This window comes from Ascaphus truei, chromosome 15 (assembly GCF_040206685.1).
Source record: "Ascaphus truei isolate aAscTru1 chromosome 15, aAscTru1.hap1, whole genome shotgun sequence".
Classification (NCBI taxonomy): domain Eukaryota; kingdom Metazoa; phylum Chordata; class Amphibia; order Anura; family Ascaphidae; genus Ascaphus; species Ascaphus truei.
Window position 1 is genome coordinate 47,211,640 of NC_134497.1, and position 22,500 is coordinate 47,234,139.

A 22,500-nucleotide genomic window follows, 5' to 3' on the forward strand; every position below is an offset into this window, starting at 1 on the left:
GTGAAAGAAAGGCGCTAACACTAATAGTGATTACTCAAAATATACAGTGAATAAACTTAATAATCCAGTGATTACAGTTAACTCATACAAAAACGTGGCAATGACGTGACAAGTGTAAGTTGAATTAAAAACCCCTGCTCTAACCCAGCTGGCAGGGACTGGTTTCTCTGGTCCCCAAATTGTAGAATTCCGTTTGCAATCCAGGGGGAGCATAAAGGGAAATAAAACAAACGAACAATCTAAGTGTAGACAATAAAACAATTGTGAATTTGCTAAGTGATGTGTCTTGGCTCATACGCACAGCCTACTCACAAGATGTAGATAAAAAACGGGCAATTGGAAACAGTTTCCAGACGAGAAGAGGAACTCCTATTCCGGATGGGGTGAAGACCTCCAATCTCAGCAGAACAGTGGTATATGTAAAGAAGGAAAAGTATCCATAGTGCAGACCAATCTTAAAAAACGTAACTTTTATAGGGCTTAAAAATGCACACTTACATGCATTATTTGAATGTTTTTATTGTATCACAACACTGTGACGGAAGAGAGTATGCTGTGGACATCTGGCTCATCCCCCGCCTCCGGTCTGCAAACGGTGCCTCAGCGGTCAGCTCCCTGCTTCCCTTGCTCTCTCCGAGGTACGCCGACACGTCACATCCGGTTAGTTGCGACACGTCACTTCCGGATTTGGATTCTGGGTCTGCAATCTCTGTCACTGCCTCTCTCCTCCTACGGGCGGCTACCACTCTACGCGTTTCACCAATCCCATCCTTGGCTTCGTCAGGAGTGTACCGCCCCCTCCCACCTAACATCTTAATATACCCTACTTAATTGACATCAATAAAAGGCATCTGCTAAAAAAGGTCTGCACATGTTACTATATCATTTAATCGATTGACATTTCTATCTTTGTGTAAAAACTGGGACTTGAAAAAGGAGCATCCACGTAATAACTGGATCACAGAGACAGGGATACTGTGTGTTCTAATGATTAAAAAAATGATTCAAAGATTGATTAATGAAATAATCAATGAAGTTAGGGGGGATAATCAATATATAAAGGGAAATATTTACAAAGTACTCACAATTCTTATTTGAAAATCATACAATAAGATCTCTATTAATACATATATAAATGATGTATGTATTGATATAAAAAAGGGGAATTAAAGGGACAGACCAGTGGAAAACTATCCAAAAAATCCTATTAAATTATTATAAAAAATCTATGTAAAAACTGTATATAAAAAATGTATAAAAAAGTGGGGGACAGGCCAATGCAAAAAGGCACCAGTAAAGTACCAAAAAAATGCCAAAAATTGGGAAAATTCATACTACATTGGTAGTCTCAAAAAAGTACAAAGATAAAAATTTCATGATTTCACACCTCACACAAATACGTTATACAATTTAATGTAAAATGGAACACAATACTGTATCTCTGGGACACAAGAAGGGGTAAATGGACGACGGAACAGGAATTAAAAGGGCCCAGTGATCAATACATATTAGACGCATATTCCTGCAAGAAAATTTAAAAATACAGAGAGAAACAAGAAAGAAACAAGGAAGACAAGATTAGCATCACATTATGACTTCGGTTACAAAAATGGTGCTATTTCTATTTCCATGTTGAGGCCCCTGGGGGAGAGAGTCCGCAACCTGTGTATCCAGAAAGACTCTCTCTTTATGAGTTCCAGATTGCGATCTCCCCCCCCCCCTGCCAATGGGCTGGAATGTGTTCTATGGCCATGTAGGTCAGACCAGCAGTGTCCCCCTGGTGTTTCTCCAAAAAAATGTTTGGATAGACTGTGCATGACAAGTTGTCTTTTTATGCTACTAAGATGTTCTGTAATTCTGACCCTTATCGGTCTTTCAGTCTTCCCTACATACTGTAGTTTGCAAGGACACTCCAGGAGGTACACCACATGGTCCGACCTGCATGTCAGACATGACTCCACTTTAAAAATCTCTCCCGTGTTGTTAGAGGAGAACTCTATTTTATTTGTGGATTTGAATTGACATGCCCTGCATGTTTTGCATCCATAGAATCCTGTGTTTTGTTGTAACCAGTTTCCGGATTTAGTTTTCCTTTTAAGAAAACTAGGTGCTAATCTATCTTTCAGGTTACAAGCCTTCCTGAAAATTACATTCGGACGTTCGGGAATCTCCCCCCCCCCCCAGAATGGGATCATTCCTTAGAATGTCCCAATGTTTTGTAATGATCTTTTTAATTTCTCTAGCTTCCCCATTAAAATTAGTGAGGAAAGCAAAATCTAGTTTGGTGTTTCTAACTTGATTCTTAGATCTAGGTTTTAGGAGATCCTCCCTCTTTAATCCGTCTACCTTACATAAGGCTTCATCTAACTTCATAAAAGTGAGGTCAATCCCCCAGGCAGACCAATAGTCTTGGGGATTGACTCCCTAACAGCTAATTTGTCACTTCTTGATACATTCTTGCAGAAATACGTTACGCCGCAAAAAGCATATTTTAGGGACACCACAGACTTGTTAAATACCTTGGGTAAAGTGAAATGGGAACAAGATTATATAATGGCAATGTAACAGGGGACATATCCCTGTTCAGTAATGTGCCTTTAATCTAGCAGTGTGGTAGTTAATTACTAAACACCACCTGCCTGATTAGATTGTTTATAAAAACCTGTCTGTTCAGACAGGAAGTGACTCTCTTTAGCTCTGACTGAGAGCTGACCTTTGGAGAGACAGAGCAGAAGTTCTTGAGTCCCAGGAGAGTCTGACCAAAAGAAACCCAGATCTCTGAAGCTGACCAGTCTTGAGCTCTGCCAGCCACACAGCAGAGCTGATTGCAAGACACCAAATAAGACTTCTAAACCTGGATGCTGATATTTTTCTGTGCATGCACGGGTGCGGTTCCAGGAGAGCAGAGAAGCTTACTCTACAGCAACTAAACAGATAAGACTTTCCTTATTAAGAGACTGCTTATATCTGCTTATTTTCATGTTACAGTACCGACACACTTTATCCGAGTGTGGTCGGTACCGCAAGCCGGGAAATCTCCCGGCTTGCTAGTGGCCGCCCCTCGGCGTGCCGCGCGTCATCGACGCGCGGTCACGCGTCATCGGGAGCGTGCGCCCCCTGCACGCGCGTCCAGGGGCTCCCCGAGGGAGCCCTGGTGTCCCGCGATCGCGGGACAGCGGCAGGGGGTTCCGGGGGACCCGGCGGACCCGGCAGCGGTAGGGAGAGCGCCCCGATCGGAGGGCGCTCTTCCGCTGCTTCGGCGCGTGCCCGTCACTCTCGGGCGCGCGCCAGGCTACTGCTGCGGCAGAGAACGGGCAAATATCGAATAAACTCTGCCGCAGCAGTATGTGTTTGGGCTGGGAGAAGCTTAACTAATGGAGATGTGAACTAATTGCAAGGATTTCACTAGAAATACTCCCAAGTGAATGGAAGCTTTGTTCCCCCTCTGTGTTTGGATAATTTCCTGATGAAAAGGAAAAGGCACAATAAAGCCTATTATAATTTCACATTATAAACGTCTCCAAATTGTGTACCTCTGTGAACGTCCGTCTACAGGCATAATCTGATGTTGTATCATTATATACATCAATAGATCATGAGAAGGATTGCAGGGCGATAAAAAGATGTTTGTCGATGGATGTAGATCTAGCAGAAACACAGGCGGATTTTATTATTGATGCAATCATGTTCATTTTACAACACAACTTTTTTTGGTACGATGAAAAATATAAAGAGGGAGGATCTCCTAAAACCTAGATCTAAGAATCAAGTTAGAAACACCAAACTAGATTTTGCTTTCCTCACTAATTTTAATGGGGAAGCTAGAGAAATTAAAAAGATCATTACAAAACATTGGGACATTCTAAGGAATGATCCCATTCTGGGGGGGGGGGGGAGATTCCCGAACGTCCAAATGTAATTTTCAGGAAGGCTTGTAACCTGAAAGATAGATTAGAACCTAGTATTCTTAAAAGGAAAACTAAATCCGGAAACTGGTTACAACAAAACAAAGGATTCTATGGATGCAAAACATGCAGGGCATGTCAATTCAAATCCACAAATAAAATAAAGTTCTCCTCTAACAACACGGGAGAGATTTTTAAAGTGGAGTCATGTCTGACATGCAGGTCGGACCATGTGGTGTACCTCCTGGAGTGTCCTTGCAAACTACAGTATGTAGGGAAGACTGAAAGACCGATAAGGGTCAGAATTACAGAACATCTTAGTAGCATAAAAAGACAACTTGTCACGCACAGTCTATCCAAACATTTTTTGGAGAAACACCAGGGGGGCACTGCTGGTCTGACCTACATGGCCATAGAACACATTCCGGGCCGGAGGCGCATGCGCGAGGCTGGAGCAGATGGCAGCATAAACCTAGAGCTCCATCCCCTACCTCCCACAAAGTCATAAAAATGGCAATAATCACCGATAAAACCCAGAAATAAAAGCAGGAAAAGAGTAAGAGATACCCCCAGGATGGCTCCGCTATCAGCGAAAAAGAAAAAGGAAGACGATTTAAGGCGTTATTTGGGACGTTCTACCCCACGAGGCGCTGCCGCAGCGGGACCGCCAGAGTCGGCAGCAGGATCAGACTCAGAGAGGGAAGAAGACCCCCCACTGCATCAGCCCACCCAGATGCCTGTCCGGATATGCGATTTTGATCGCTTATACCAGGACATGAAAGATATGATATATGTCGGCCTGCAGGACATGAAAAAAGAGGTTCAGGGGCTAGGGGAGAGAACGGGTGCCCTAGAGGAAAAGATGGCGGCCGCTTCTAAACAACATAAAAAAGCAGATAAAAAAATCACATATATGCAAACTCAAATTACAGAGATACTAGACCGACAGGAGGATGCCGAAAACCGGGACCGCAGAAATAATATCAGGGTGCGCGGCGTCCCAGAAACGGTCACAGACGCAGAGGACTTTATATCCAGATGGCTGGAAACCATTTTACCCGATCTCCCTGCGGCAGAAAGAGTGATGGACCGCTGCCACAGAGCCCTCAGAAGCCGCCCGGCAGCAGCTGATCAACCGCGGGACATAATTGCAAGATTGCACTATTTTAAGACCAGAGACGCGATCTTTAAATGTGCACGAATGGAGGGAGCATGCCGGTTTGAGGGAATCGCTATCCAGCTGTTCCAGGATCTATCCCCGATCACCCTCACGAGACGGAGAGCACTACACCCGGTCACCAAGCTGCTGAGAGACCGAGCGGTGAGATACCGCTGGACTTTTCCGTTTGGCCTGATGGTGATACGGAACGGAAGGGCCATAACTATAAAAGACCCAGGAGAAAGCGAAGAATTCCTGCATAAACTGGGACTGAAGGAGGGCCAGACACAAAGCCCCAGAAGAGAGGCACGGGAGGATCCAGAATGGAGCACCGTGGGAGCGCCAAAATCCCCCGAGGCCCGTTGAACCCCCCAGTTTCCTAAAACTAACTAAGTCCAGTTGATTGCGATTATAGTTTAAAAGTTGGAGCAAAGCTTCCCACACCAGTTTGCCACTCAAAGAACTTGCCAAGATATCTGTCAATGTCGCTGCCCTGCCGGTAATACCACCAAGAAGACTTCTCAGAGTGCCTGAAAAAGAAAATCCAAAACCTCACCTGAAGCTGAAAATGGCGACTTGGGATGAAACGCAAGACACCCAACATGGTGCCCCAGACTGCGGCTCACAGCATGGCTTCATTGCGGAAGTGGAGGGCCTTCAGACGCGGGAACAGGTGAAGAGACGTCCTTCTCCGCGGGCTGACTGAAGGAAAATGGCGGCCGGCGGAAATACGTCACCGGAAGTGGACCAGACGCCATCTTGGAGGTGGCAGAGGAGCAGATACGCCGGAAAGTAGCACCGGCAAGCTCCGGAAGAGCACAGCACTCAATGGAAGAGGGGCACCACCGCTTTCGAGGACTTAAGGCGCTAACAACACTAATGGCGGCATGAAAGGACAAACATGAGCAAAGACACTACCCCGCAGCGGAAGCAGGGAAACATGATTCTATCCGGGAACCGGGGGGGCGGAGAGAGGGGAGACCCAATTGATTCACCAGCACATAGCAGACGAGCAGAGAGGCGGGGGCATAGCCTGAAGGGCTAGTCAATCGTAGCCTACCATACACCACTAACGAGTAATATAGTAATATAGTACCCAGCACAACAGAGGGTTGGAGCGTACATAGACACTGAGACAGGCAGGAAAGGATAGCAAACAGGGGCAAACAGTTATTTTGCACAAGTTGACAGTTACACTCCAATAGTTAATGTATGAAGCTGCACTTACAGGTAGCAAGTTACACAAAGTGGCCGTTACACTAATACACTACTACTTAGATAAGGGAGGAGGGGGGGGAGCGCTGCCCCTCGCGAAGGCTTTGAGCATGAGCCTCCACATAGGCGTGGGAGAGACGACCCACGAGAGGCCCATGGAAGTCCCACTTAGGCCAGCCAAGAAGGATGGGAGAGGGGGAAGGAGGGCCATCCCGTACTCCATCCAGGCTGCACACCTGAGAAGGGCAGAGAAGGAGATTGGGGGAGCTAGCTCTCGCCCAGTCCCCGGAATGTTGATATGTGTTGAAATGATTGTTGAAATGTGTTTTTTTATGTTTCCCCAGTGTGTTTCCCCCTGTACCCCTATGCCATGGCTCCGGACTGCGGACAAGCAGAATCAAGCACAGGAACTCCCGTCACCCACATCGCTGTCACCAGAGGCTCAGAAGGCTGCATCCGCAAGAGTAAAGGTTGGGAACCACAAACATGAATAAAGGGATTACCATCATCTCACATAACGTTAAGGGCTTTAATAATCCAAGGAAACGTAGACTAGCTTTAGCTGACTATAAAAAAACAGACCCTGACATCATCCTCTTACAGGAAACTCATTTTTCTTAAACTAACTCCCCAAAATTTATCGACCATAGATATAAGAACTGGTTCTCAGCCTCAGCCACAAAAAAAAAAAGAGGAGTAGCCATTCTGGTGCATAACCGCTTGCCCCTGACGATTACGACCATTAAAAAAGACTACAACGGCCGATTTCTCATTTTAGTCGGTGAAATAAGAGGTCAACCAATCACGCTGGCAAATGTTTACGCTCCAAGTGAAGGCACAGAAGCTTTCTTAGACAGATTTTTCGCTGCACTCCGGAGAGTAGCGCAAGGTTGTGTAATACTAGGGGGCGACTTCAACCAAACCCTTGACCCTATAATGGACAGATGCACTCCGGGTGGTAAAAATAGCTCTAAGATAAGACAAACTTGGAATAGAGGGCTACATTCCAATAACCTACTAGATATTTGGCGAGAACAGCATCGCCAGGATAAAGGGTTCACATTCTACTCCCATCCCCATGACAGATACAGTCGGATAGACTACCTGTTTGTATCAAGTAGACTGGTTTCACAGATCTCCCACACGGGCATCCACGATATTTCGTGGTCAGATCATGCACCGATTGAGCTACGGTGCACTAATTTTAGTCTAGACAGACCATGAGCGAACTGGAAACTAAATGAAGTTTTACTAAAGATCCCCGCAATTGCACAAAACGTAGGGGACAAGATCAGGGAATATTTTCAGGAGAATATAGGAAGTGTGACTTCGCAGGCTATCTTATGGGAGGCCCATAAGGCGACTCTGAGAGGAGAGCTCATGAGGATTGCAAGCAGGCGAAAGAGAGAGAAGGACAAAAAAATCAATCACTTACAAGCAGAATTAGCAGTCCTCTCAACTCGACACAAAAAGAATAAAGACGCGATGACCCTTAAGGAGTTGCTAGACACCAAAACCAAACTAAATATTTTGTTAACCTCCCGGGCTGAAAAGGAGCTGACATGGACTAAGCGGAAATATTTTGAAAAAGCAAACAGGCCAGATGCCCTACTTGCCAATAAGCTAAGAGACAAAAACCAGGTCTCCCAAATTCATACAATTCGAACAAAACAAGGGGACCTGACCTCGGACCCTAAAAAAATAGTCAATGAATTTAAGGAATATTACGAGACCCTATACGATGGGGCGAAGGTGGCTCACACGCCAACCACACAAACACGGCTTAAGACGTTCTTGACTGAGGCACAGCTGCCTACAGTAACCAGAGAGGAGAGGGACGCACTGCAGGCAGAATTTACTAGCGAGGAACTGCTAGAGGTAATGAAGTCATTGAAAGCAGCCAAGGCCCCAGGCCCAGATGGCTTTTCCAACCTCTATTATAAGAAATTTCGTAACATACTAGCTCCTCATTTACTAAAACTTTGTAATTCCTTTCTGGATGGTGCCCCTATCCCGAGCTCGATGCTCCAGGCGTCAATCTCTGTAATCCACAAACAAGGAAAAGACCCAGCGGACTGTAAAAGCTACAGACCCATCTCGTTAATAAACTCGGATATAAAAATCTTTTCCAAACTGTTAGCTAACCGCCTTAACCAGGTGTTGTCCAAGTTGGTCCATCCTGACCAAGTAGGGTTCATATGTGGTCGACAAGCAGCTGATAACACCAGACGGATTATTGACTTAATTGATCTGGCGCAGAAAAAACATATCCCGTCTATGGTGCTTAGTCTAGATGCTGAAAAAGCGTTCGACAGAATAGACTGGCCCTACCTGAGGGCGACGCTTGGGGCGTTTGGGTTGGGAAGGAGAATGATAGAGGCAATTCTCGCTTTGTATCAGGGACCGACGGCGAAGGTCCGACACCAGGGCTTCCCTTCGGAAGAATTCCAGATAAAGAGCGGCACTAGACAGGGCTGTCCCCTGTCACCCCTCCTCTTTGCGCTTTGTATTGAACCCCTGGCGGCACACATCCGTCTCAGCCCCAATATAACAGGTATCCAAATCAGCGACCAGCCACACAAGGTGGCCCTGTATGCTGATGACGTGATACTCACTCTATCACAGCCCCTCACCTCTCTGCCGAACGTCTTCCAATTACTAGGGGAATTTAATACAATATCGGGATTTAAAATTAACCAGGCTAAATCAGAGGCACTGAATATCAATTTACCTAAGGCCACTGAGAAATTGATCACACTAAATTTCGAATTCAAATGGCAAGCCTCCTGCATCAAATATCTAGGAATACATATCACAAAACAATCAGATACCCTTTATAAAGCGAATTACCCCAGATTAATTCGGACACTGAAGGAAGATCTCCGGAAATGGGCAGGGTACAACATATCCTGGATCGGGAAGATCCAATCACTGAAAATGAATCTCCTACCCAGGATACTGTACCTATTTCAGACTCTTCCGGTCCCAATAAATAGGGAGGAGATCCTTCGGTTACAATCCGCAATGGTGAAATTTATCTGGGGTAATAAAACCCCCCGTATCAAAACTAGTATACTAATTCGACCCACTACAAAAGGAGGACTAGCGGTACCTTGCCTGTTGTCGTACTATAGAGCGGCCCAATTAACCCAAATCATTCAGTGGCATACCCACCCTATCCAGAGGCGATGGGTAGCGCTGGAGGCGGCCTGCTGTGCCCCGGTGGCATTGCAGGACCTGATATGGCTTCCAAACAAGGTCCGCAAGGACTTCACAAACCCGCTCCCTGCTGTAGTCAGCTCATTGGCAGCCTGGGACAAAAGCAAATATAAGCACGTCTTAATGAGACAACACTCCTTGATGACCCCAATTTTGGGGAACCCTGATTTCGCTCCGGGCCTGCAGAAGAAAGATTTTATTACATGGACACAGAAGGGTTATACTCGCCTTCGACACCTGGAGGGTAGAATATCGATTAAATCGTTTGAGCAAATTAAGTCTGAAAAGTCAATTCCAAATTCAGAATTCTTTAGATACCTCCAGCTAAGAGCTTTCTATGACAAATTTCCCATCCGCGCTAAACGCACTAATTTTGAGCAGCTCTGTTCTGTTGGATCAGGAACCAAGGGACTTATCTCTACAATGTATAAAGCGGTGGTCTGTCCGACTCCTGACGCTGACGTGACATTAAAATATAGAAACAGATGGGAAAGAGACCTAGGAGACACATTAGAGGACAAAGACTGGGATCAAATTAGCTTGGCGGCAGCTAAAAGCTCGATTTGCACGACATTAAAGGAGAACGCGTATAAAGTCCTAATGAGGTGGTATCTGACTCCAACACGATTATCAAAGTTTGTCAGAGGTTACCCCCCATTGTGCCCTAAACAATGTGGGGAGCAGGCAGACTTGCTACACATGCTGTGGGGCTGCACCAAGGTACTCCCAATCTGGGAGGAGATCAGAAATTGGCTTCAGAGGATTCTCGACTGCACGATCCCTTTGGACCCCTGGTTGTTTCTGCTGGCCAGACACACTCGGGGGCTAAACAGGTCGGAGCACAAATTAATTGCACATTTTGCAACCGCCCTGAGGTGCGAACTCGCAGCATTGTGGAAGCAACCGTGAAAATGTGCATATAAGGGGGGACTCCATTTTGATTGCTGGATAACCATTTTTCTATAACTATTCTGTACTAACATTTAAGTCTCAGGAACTAACCACATGCTATATGCCATACGTAATTGTGCTGTCCAGGCAGTCTGAGAAAGTGACCTGACCTATCACCTACTTATCGCTAGCTGAACTGTATTTGTTCAGACTTATTTTGCCCTATAGAAAACAGGAACTTGTCTTCAGCCATATTGGGCATAAGTTACACAAGAATGCATTACACAACATGCTGACATTTCCTTAACGGCCTCCTAACTCTGTATTGAGCCCCTTTCCCAGACCATAAACTGTCTAACTGTCATTTTGCTGAGATAGACAGACTGTGAAGTAAAAGGGGAAGTATGTTCTCATATGTGTGTTTTTTCTATGCTCAAGTTTGCTATATAAACTGGCTGTATACCCTTCAATAAACAGGAGAACAGTTTTTGACAAAGCTTCACTGTCTGACTCAATTACTGCTTTCCTCCGAGCTCGTCCACCATTTTGTTTTCCCAGATCATCAGCGCTATAAGAGTGGGTTAAATCCTCCGGAGGTGTGAAGTCATCCCGAGTCGGCAGACGGTGTATTTTCACGCTAAGACGTTGGAGAATACAAGGGCACATTTTCATGGTGTCAGAAGTGGGATAGAAGCCACATTCGGGGTAAGCATACAAGATATATATTTTATCTGTATATTATCCATCTGTGTCTCCTTGCCCAAAGAGCCCATAAGGTTTTAAGGTTTAGAAGTTTTTTAGAGTTACCGCTGCACCGGATGATTCAAGGTTAAGGAAAAACCATAGAGACACTTGAGTAAAGGACTCAAAGTGAAGTCAGGATTACATGAATCCTTGACAGAAGTATATACACAGGGTTATAGTCCCTGTTGAGAGATAGGAACAAGCGATATAGTTGGGTATCTGCTTGAAAAACTCTTAAAGTGTCTGTGGGAAAAGTGTATTTTTTTTTTAAGGGGGGAGGAGGATTGTACGGGATTTTTAAAGGATTTTTTTTCTTTTTTCTGTATTATTGTGCATGGGCATGTCGTTATATATATAAAATAAGATATATAAGACATATAAAGTGCTAAGTATATATAAGTGCATAAGTATATAAGTGCTGAGTATATCTGTGCGTAAGACATATACGTGATAAGTATATCAGTGCGTAGGATATATAAGTGCTGAGTATATAAGTGCTAAGTATATAAGTGCTAAGTATATAAGTGCATGATATCACGCTGTGTTGCTCATATATTTTTACAGTGCAGTGCTTGCTTGATTTTGGTTATTTTAATCAAGTGTGTATTGTATTGTCTAAATGATGGGAAGGTAGTTTTGCGGCATTTCATATGACAATGATAAAAGGATTATGTTTGGGTGGAGATCCTGAATGGCTATGGTTTCAGCCTGATCCCGAGTGGGACATGCATTATATGGCATTATGTGGCCGCATTTGGGTAAAAGTTGCACCTCACATTGATGAGGCTAAACAAAATAATAACCCAAAATTTGAGGCGCCAATTTGGCAACCCCCGCCTGATAATCTCACTACAATGTATTCCCAAGCCCCTAATGCACCCCCACAGGAGTTTTTACCTCCAGATATTTTACCCCCAACACCGCCGCCTTCTGTGATGTTACAAATACCCCCGTATAGTCCTATCACACCTGTGCCACTATTTTCCAAGTTTTGATCCTAACATGTTGGCAGCGTTATCACACTATGCTGCAAGTCATCACCCCAAACCTCCTGCATCCGTACGCAGGGAGGAGAGTAATGGCATTTGCCCACAGCCCTCTCTACCCACCTATGTGGAGTTGAGAGACGATGCAGAATCAGAGGTGGCACACCTATCTGAATCTGAGCATCATAAGTCGTCCTGTAAAGAAAGCCCAAACAGAAAGCTTCCCAATGCCGTAAGCTCCACAAAAGTTTCATCTCTCGTTTCACCCCCTGTCTCCAGGGAGAGTGAATGGGAAGACGATACTTCAGATTCGTCTCATTCCGATATACCATCACCCCGTAACCAATTGCCTTTAAGGAAACTTAAAGAAACCACTGCTTCAGCAGGTTCTGTGACGTCTGAGTCATCTGCAGGAGCCAGCAATCATAGAGTTAAGGATTTTTGTGCTTCTGTAAGGGAACTAGCTGAGGAATTTAAAGAGGTATTGACTGATTCATGTGCTGTAACATTAACTCCCGCACATAGTAATGCCAAACCTGTCCTAGTTACACCGCAATCATCTGTTTTCTTACCTAAAAATACTACTAGGAACGATTTGATTCGCACTGCTAAAAAAACGCGAATATGAATCATTGTTAGCTGACACACAGGATTGTGCTGAAGCAGAGGTTGATTTTAGCATTATTAAAACTGATACGGAATGCGCTGCAGCCTGTGTCAAAATTGCATCTTTTAAGTGCTGTCAACTGAATTTTTTTTATATATATATAACTCTCAAAATGCATATTTGCCCCCTGCCCCTATGGCATCGGGACAATTACCATTTCCATAGGTAGCCCCAATTTACCCCAGTGTCCCTGTTCTAAAAAAAAAAAAAAACCCTGATCCCTTAACCTTTCCTAGGTCACAGGCTCTGAGGAAGTCTCCGATAAAGAAGTTCTTATGGCTTCATGGGGAACCCGAAGCAATAGGCTCCCTAGACCACTCCCTATTGATATGCCTGCCAGGCAGATCGGTACGGATGGGGAAGAGACGGACTCTAGGCAGGAATTAACCCCTGTCAGGGACCGTTCATGGGACAGGGAAAAGTCACAGGATGAATCAGAATCAGATACTGACACTGTGGCACAGTTTTATGCAGGTCTGTCAAACAACGCTAAAAAAAAAAAAAAATGTGTTATAACTCCAAACTGCTGTATTTATATTTAACATAACGTAAGAAGGAAAAAAAAAAAAAGAGCAGAGAAGCTAAGAAAGCAAGGGAAAAGAAAGGACAGGAAGTGCTATGATTGTAAAGAGACAAGATATTTTTCCAGTAATTGCAAACCAGCCCCTAAGAAGGGAACCAGAGAATTTTTTTTAGTAGAATATTTTTGTCTAAATTCAGACGGGTCTTTCCCGCCGGTATTGAGATTCTCAAGTATTGTAAATCTTAGTGGAAAATATGTTTTGTGTGTAAATTCAAGGTAGGAAAATTAGTTTTTCCCCAGAATGTTTTATTAAATTTTATAAATATGGTAAAAAGGTTGATTGAGTAATCCCTGTGTGCTTGTATAATCTGAGTGAATCCTAACTATGTGAAAGTTTTATGTGCATTGAATAATATGAATGTCGGTTTATTGTATATATACAATTTTATCTAGGTACTTGCAATTGTTTCTGAAATAAGAACATAATTAATTGCTCATGTTAAGTGTAAATTTTAAAGGTAAGAAACACCCGCACTATAACACAAACTAATCAATAATGGGAAAGGGAGAGTTTGACTGGTTATAGAGAAAAGGACAAAAAGATGGGCAAATGTCAGAAAAATGAAAAAAAAATATATATAATTCAGCCCAGTCACTGGTATATTTTGAGGATTTATTCGTTCTGGCCAGACGATGATTTCTTAAAAACCAGAAAGACATCCTTTTCCAACTTCTCTATTTCCATGTCGAGAGAGAGAGGGAGAGAATCAGAATAGCAGCCCAGACAATCTAAAATAATTAGCCCCCCTTCTCCAGTTGAAAAAAATGTGCGGAGATACATTTGAGACACGAAAGTTAACCGAAGCTCTGTAGCTACAAATTAGGTTTAACTGTTTTATTAATATAGTTTGCGAGCAGGATCAAACAGTTTTGCATTGCCTTGTCTTGGTAATTTTTGTTGTATTATTTTTGTTTCTTTTGTGTGTCACATTTTATTCTGTTATCAGGCCGTGTGAGGAGCTGCATTTTTAGATGTCCCAAATTATATTGTAATGTAATTAACAGTTTTTTTTTTCCTATCTGTTTTGTTCCAAGGTTTTGGCAGGATGCCCAGAAAGCTATTTCAAGCTTGTTCCAATCCGAAAAAAAAAAAGTTTTTAAATCTGTGTCTATAATTTCTTATATTACAGGATGTTTCTGTCAGAAGACAATAGTTGCTTATATTTATATTCAGTAGTGTTTTCAGTGTTTTTAATGCAAATTTTATACCCAAAGGATTCAAGTTAGTTTAGCTACAGATCAAACAACAATAGTTAGTTATGTTTTGAATGCTGTTATCCTTTCTGTAATATTGTTCATATATAAAATTATGTGAACAAAGGAGGGGTATTATTGCTGTTTATCATATAGCTGTCTATGCCCAGAAGTTAGATGGGTTAGTGCCCGGGATGAACGAAATCTGAAATTATCATTTATTTATTTTTAAGAATAATGCTGAGTGCCTTTTAAGGTTGGCAGTGTGCTCGGCACTTTTCAAAGAAATTATATTACAAGTAATTAGTTTGGAGTTCTATACAGAATTATTTTAGTCATTTTTTTTCTTTTGGTTTGGCAATAGCTGAGGCACCAATTTGAATGAATTTATTTTGTAGCAAAGTCAAGACCACAGTGACTGTGTAGTAAAACAATTAGTAAGTATTGTATGCAACTGATATATTTTTGAGTCTCTCTAGGCACATGTCAAAGTTGAAAGTGCACCTACGAGAGATGGGTTAATGGTCAAGCATTTCCTACGCAAGAACGTTCTTCATCCCAGATGAAAAGGCGCTACTACTACTATTAAAAGTACTACTCATCACCACTACAGCAAATAAAGTGGCAGAGGTCTCTTTTTGGATCCACGTTACGCATATGAAACTTATCCCAGCACCACCCACAGTTGCTTCAATCTGCACCGTATCCAAAGTGGAAAAGCCTACAGACACAGCCAAAATTCCAGGCCTCAACATATGAACTTTGAACTTTTTAATAATCTTTTTTCTTTACAGGTTTTGTTATTTTAATTATAAATGTATAGTCTATTAGGTTTGTGTAAATAAGTGTGCACACAAAGACGATAGGGTAGGAACAGGTATATTTTGTTTAGTAATTGTTATTTTGTTTTTATTGATTTGTGTATAGCATATATGCACACCTTTTGTCACACAATGGAATCCTAGTAAACAAAGCCCATATTTTATGTATAATATAATCCAATATACTATCTATATTCAATAGGTTGCACCCCAGGAAAAATGAGTGTTATATTTAACCCCTTGAGAAAAAATCAATATGAAATAAGACATTTGTAGAACCATCTATAAGAAATTGGTTACGAAGGGTGTAGAAATAAGAGTTTGCCCTAGGGAAGTTATTGACTCTGTGATAGGAGGACAGATAGAATATTACCCTGCAACTAGAACAGGTCATGTTATTTGGGGAAAATAGTCCAGTGTTTAAAGGTAGAGATGACGGATGGGATTTGTTGGGACTTGGTGGTTGGATTAGTTCTCTGGAAGCGAAGCTATTGGATGCTTTTGTGTGTGTGTCTGTCCTACTCATCACTCTCTATGTATGTGTCATATGCAGTAAACTTTGATTCAGAAGTGCGTTGCACCCCCACCGACGCTATGCCTCTTTTCGGTGATGTCAGCAGTCCCCCAGAAGAAGAGACCGAGAAGAAATCAACTGTGCCGATATAATGGCCGAAAAAGAATGACAAGGCACAATTGGACAATCTCCTGGTCCAGCAGGACTATGCAATGGTTAACTGTTCTTTAAATAGACTGTCTCTAAAGAATAAGAGGGGACTAAGAAGATTGGATATGAGGCTATGAGGAAAGTGAGAGGTCACCCAGAGGCGTGTGTCAGCCACAAGGAAAGGATCATAAGTCAGCCATTTTTTACCATAGCAGCCATTTTTCTGTTTTGCCATTCTGAATAAATGCAGTATGAAAGATGCGTGCAAGATGGATATTTGTGCAATCGCTCCCGGTAGAAATTAGCCCCCACCAATTTTCACAAGTTTTAGCCGCCATAATGTGCTAATAGTTACAGAAGAGCAGTGTGAATAGTAATTTAGAAATTGGTAATAGTTTTTGTAGTAATAGTCAACCTGGTAAACAGAAAAGATATCATACCAGCCACACCGATATATATCTCTCTACAAACAAGAACTCCTGTGGCCATATATATATATATTTTTATTTTCTTCGGACCCCCAAAACCTGCACCACTATTTCAGTACGACAAAATATATCAACAATATCAAAAACAATATAGTAGTTGTTAGGTTATGGACCCACGACAAAATGAGGGAAAGAGAATTGTTATGGGACTGATATTTATCGTTTGCATATTTGTAGTATTAATTGTTATTATTTCATGTTACAAATTTATGTGTTTATCTTTATGTAAAATGATTATGCCTTTTGGTAAGTCAATTGATCACACATATGCATCACTGGACGTTAATGCCCCCATTCACAGTTTCCCAAATATGATACATGACTCTGGACCTACTGCCACTAGAGTCCAGATACCTTTGATGGATTATGATAATATTCAAATCCAATACGAGACCCCCATATCCTAGAGGTTAATTGTCATTTAGTCATGACAAAAGGGGGGATTGAAAATGTGCATATAAGGGGGGACTCCATTTTGATTGCTGGATAACCATTTTTCTATAACTATTCTGTACTAACATTTAAGTCTCAGGAACTAACCACATGCTATATGCCATACGTAATTGTGCTGTCCAGGCAGTCTGAGAAAGTGACCTGACCTATCACCTACTTATCGCTAGCTGAACTGTATTTGTTCAGACTTATTTTGCCCTATAGAAAAAAGGAACTTGTCTTCAGCCATATTGGGCATACTGTAAGTTACACAAGAATGCATTACACAACATGCTGACATTTCCTTAACGGCCTCCTAACTCTGTATTGAGCCCCTTTCCCAGACCATAAACTGTCTAACTGTCATTTTGCTGAGATAGACAGACTGTGAAGTAAAAGGGGAAGTATGTTCTCATATGTGTGTTTTTTCTATGCTCAAGTTTGCTATATAAACTGGCTGTATACCCTTCAATAAACAGGAGAACAGTTTTTGACAAAGCTTCACTGTCTGACTCAATTACTGCTTTCCTCCGAGCTCGTCCACCATTTTGTTTTCCCAGATCATCAGCGCTATAAGAGTGGGTTAAATCCTCCGGAGGTGTGAAGTCATCCCGAGTCGGCAGACGGTGTATTTTCACGCTAAGACGTTGGAGAATACAAGGGCACATTTTCAAACCGGACATACCAAACATCCCAAAAATCAGAAATCGAATTTGGCACGTTTGCCAGATGGAACAGTTAACAAGTCTGGTTAACGACACCGGCACAAATTTTCTCAAAGTCTGGTCACCATGGCTAGCTCTGAACGATATCCCTGGGGTCAACGCCTCCAATATACTGCTTTAATAGTTATAGACGCGTTCTCCTTGGATGAAGTGTAAAAGACAGGGAGACATAGACGTTTATCAAAACAAGGAGATAAATAAAAGGGGCAGAGAAAAGGATAGACAAGGGCCAAGATACTCCAGAAGAGTTCAGCAACCAACGCTACGACAGCAGTCACTGTGAGATCTTGCGGATCAGCTATCCTATAAGCCCAAGAAGTACGGGAAACAACGAGAACCACAACCCCTATGTGGAGCCCAGCTGCACTGGAATCGTTCAATGGCAACCCCCTCCCCCCCCTGGTGTAGTATGTCGGTACGTCTTGTTGGTCTGTTCGTATCCCCAGTATGTCTTTTGAGAGTATAATTATAATCTGAGTTGTTGTGGATACATTTGTATAAGACAATGGGTTGGAAGAAAATGTGATTATTGTACCATGCACTCAACAAAAATAAAAAAACTTTTGGTTGGAAAAAAAAGAACACATTCTGGGCCATTGGCAGGGGGGGGGGGGGGAGATCACAATCTGGAACTCATAAAGAGAGTCTTTCTGGATACACGGGTTGCAGACTCTCTCCCCCAGGGGCCTCAACATGGAAATAGAAATAGCACCATTTTTGTAACCGAAGTCATAATGTGATGCTAATCTTGTCTTCCTTGTTTCTCTCTGTATTTTTAAATTTTCTTGCAGGAATATGCGTCTAATATGTATTGATCACTGGGCCCTTTTAATTCCTGTTCCCTCGTCCATTTACCCCTTCTTGTGTCCCGGAGATACAGTATTGTGTTCCATTTTACATTGAATTGTATAACGTATTTGTGAGGTGTGAAATCATGACATTTTTATCTTTGCACTTTTTTGAGACTACCAATGTAGTATGAATTTTCCCCCTATTTGGCATTTTTTTGGTACTTTACTGGTGCCTTTTTGCATTGGCCTGTCCCCCACTTTTTTATACATTTTTTATATACAGTTTTTACATGGATTTTTTATAATAATTTAATAGGATTTTTTGGATAGTTTTCCACTGGTCTGTCCCTTTAATTCCCCTTTTTTATATCAATACATACATCATTTATCTATGTATTAATAGAGATCTTATTGTATGATTTTCAAATAAGAATCGTGAGTACTTTGTAAATATTTCCCTTTATATATTGATTATCCCCCCTCACTTCATTGATTATTTCATTAATTAATCTTTGAATCCTTAGTACACACAGTATCCCCGTCTCTGTGATCCAGTTATTACGTGGATGCTCCTTTTTCAAGTCCCAGTTTTTACACCAAGATAGAAATGTCAATCGATTAAATGATATAGTAACATGTGCAGACCTTTTTTTAGCAGATGCCTTTTATTGATGTCAATTAAGTAGGGTATATTAAGATGTTAGGTGAGAGGGGGCGGTACACTCCTGACGAAGCCACGGATGGGATTGGCGAAACACGTAGAGTGGTAGCCGCCTGTAGGAGGAGAGAGGCAGTGACCGAGATTGCAGACCCAGAATCCAAATCCGGAAGTGACGTGTCGCGACTAATCAGATGTAACGTGTCGGCGTACCTCGGAGAGAGCAAGGGAAGCAGGGAGCTGACCGCTGAGACACCGTTTGCAGACCGGAGGCTGGGGGTGAGTCAAATGTCCACAGCATACTCTCTTCCGTCAGTGTTGTGATACAATAAAAACATTCAAATAATGCATGTAAGTGTGCATTTTTAAGCCCTATAAAAGTTACGTTTTTTAAGATTGGTCTGCACTATGGATACTTTTCCTTCTTTACATATACCACTGTTCTGCTGAGATTGGAGGTCTTCACCCCATCCGGAATAGGAGTTCCTCTTCTCGTCTGGAAACTGTTTCCAATTGCCTGTTTTTTTATCAACATCTTGTGAGTAGGCTGTGAATACGAGCCAAGACACATCACTTAGCGAATTCACAATTGTTTTATTGTCTACACTTAGATTGCTCTTTTGTTTTATTTCCCTTTATGCTCCCCCTGAATTCCGAACGGAACACTTATACGTGAGCGTCTTAGTCACTGGTTATCCCTAAATATGCCTGGCTTTAGAGATAGGTCCCTCCCCTGTGTGTGTCATCTTGTATGTGTTCAGGTTGCATAACTGACTAAATTCCTTCCCACATTCGGTCTTTCGTCTGTGTGTGTCCTCTTGTGTGTGCTCAGGTTGGATATGTCACTAAACCCCTTTCCACATTCCCAACATACATACGGTCTCTCTCCTGTGTGTGTTCAGGTGGGATAAGTCACTAAATCCCTTCCCACATTCCCCACATACATACAATCTCTCGCCTCTGTGTGTTCTCTTGTGTATGTTCAGGTTGCTTAACTGACTAAATCCCTTCCCACATTCCCCACATACATACGGTCTCTCGCCTGTGTGTGTCCTCTTGTGTATGTTCAGGCTAGATAAGTCACTACATCCTTTCCCACATTCCCCACATACATGTGGTCTCTCCCCTGTGTGTGTCCTCATGTGTGTGTTCAGGCTGGATGACCGACTAAATCCCTTCCCACATTCCCCACATATATGCGGTCTCTCCCCTGTGTGTGTCCTCATGTGTTTTTTCAGGCTGGATAAGTCACTAAATCCCTTCCCACATTCCCCACATACATGTGGTTTCTCCCCTGTGTGTGTACTCTGGTGTATGTGCAGGCTGTATAACCGACTAAATCCCTTCCCACATTCCCCACATATATGCGGTCTCTCACCTGTGTGTGTCCTCTTGTGTATGTTCAGGTTGGATGACTCACTAAATCCCTTCCCACATTCCCCACATACATGTGGTTTCTCCCCTGTGTGTGTCCTCATGTGTGTGTTCAGGCTGGATACATCCCTAAATCCCTTCCCACATTCCCCACATACATGCGGTCTCTCCCCTGTGTGTGTCCTCTTGTGTTTGTTCAGCCTGGATGACACACAAAATCCCTTCCCACATTCCCCACATACATGCGGTCTCACCCCTGTGTGTGTCCTCTTGTGTATGTTCAGACTGGATAAGTCACTACATCCCTTCCCACATTCCCCACATACATGTGGTCTCTCCCCTGTGTGTGTCCTCATGTGTGTGTTCAGGCTGGATGACCGACTAAATCCCTTCCCACATTCCCCACATATATGCGGTCTCTCCCCTGTGTGTGTCCTCATGTGTTTTTTCAGGCTGGATAAGTCACTAAATCCCTTCCCACATTCCCCACATACATGCGGTCTCTCCCCTGTGTGTGTCCTCATGTGTTTTTTCAGGCTGGGTAAGTCACTACATCCCTTCCCACATTCCCCACATACATGCGGTCTCTCCCCTGTGTGTGTCCTCATGTGTGTGTTCAGGCTGGATAAGTCACTAAATCCCTTCCCACATTCCCCACATACATGCGGTCTCTCCCCTGTGTGTGTCCTCATGTGTGTGTTCAGGCTGGATGACTGACTAAATCCCTTCCCACATACCCCACATATATGCGGTCTCTCCCCTGTGTGTGTCCTCATGTGTGTGTTCAGGCTGGTTGACTGACTAAATCCCTTCCCACATTCCCCACATACATGTGGTCTCTCCCCTGTGTGTGTTCTCTGGTGTATGTGCAGGCTGTTTAACTGACTAAATCCCTTCCCACATTCCCCACATACATGCGGTCTCTCCCCTGTGTGTGTCCTCTTGTGTCTGATCAGGCTGGATATGTAGCTAAATCCCTTCCCACATTTGCCGCATACATGCAGTCTCTCCCCTGTTTGTGTCATCTTGTTCTGGTCTGATAACCAAGTTAGACTTTTTCCACTTTCTCCAAGATCTTTTCCTGTGGCAGCTGCTATTATATATCTTTTGGAATGAGAAGCAGTTACATTGTTTATTAATTGCCTTGACTGGTTAAAAGATGCATTTTCTGTCATTTAGTGTAATGTTGCAAGATGGTTCTGTCCTCATCTTTTCCATATACTCATTTGGGTGTTGGAACTTCAGATGTTTGAGGAGGTAATCCTGACTGCTAAAAGCAACCTCACAGTGTTGGCATGGGTGGATTATTGGTGCTTGTCTTTGTACTAGAAGAGAAAAATAAAGTCACTGTTACACAAACTGTCGTACAAAAGGTCATGGAGGAGAGGTAAGTTGGCATAATCACAAAAAGTTCAGGATGAAAGTAAACTGCAGATGTACATTGTAAAAATGAAGGGTTTAGCACAACACGTGCAGCATTTGGGCCGGGAGAGTAGATATAGTGGATCATGCATTTAAAGTGGATCATAATATTTAATGATTTAAAAGGAAATCTCACTTGCTGCAAAACACCAATTAAAGTGGCAGAAATCTTTTCAAATCCTTTGATAGATAGAAAGTCGATAGTTTCAGTTGTGAAGGTATAATTAAAAACTGTTTGTACAATGAAAAGAATACGTGTCTCATTAGAAGCTCACATATCAGTCACCTGATGTTACCGTACCAGGTCTCTAATAGTGTGTGTTTGATTATATATATATATATATATATATATATATATATACAAATAAAGAAAAGACTGTGCCTATCAGGTATATTTAACCACTGAGATGATTTTATGTATTGGTATAAAACAGTATGGAAATGGCTAAAAAATTAAAAGTTTGACTATACACTTGTTATGAAATAAAAATGTATATATATATATAGCTACAATATTGAGTTATTTGTGGACAAGTAAAAATATATATAAAAAATGGTGTAA

At 42.6% G+C, this 22,500-nt stretch overlaps 2 protein-coding genes across 5 annotated transcripts in view; both read right to left on the bottom strand.

Annotated features, from left to right (window-relative positions):
- LOC142466919 (uncharacterized) overlaps nucleotides 1–22,500 on the bottom strand; it is a 248,109-nt gene that overhangs the window by 55,834 nt on the left and 169,775 nt on the right.
- LOC142466911 (uncharacterized) overlaps nucleotides 19,076–22,500 on the bottom strand; it is a 28,998-nt gene continuing 25,573 nt past the window's right edge. For all 4 annotated transcript variants that reach the window (XM_075572519.1, XM_075572518.1, XM_075572517.1 and 1 more), the window contains one exon: nucleotides 19,076–21,841. In XM_075572519.1, the coding sequence (XP_075428634.1) occupies nucleotides 19,988–21,691 (1,704 nt within the window). In that variant the 5' untranslated portion in view covers nucleotides 21,692–21,841 and the 3' untranslated portion in view covers nucleotides 19,076–19,987. The remainder of the gene's footprint in view (nucleotides 21,842–22,500) is intronic.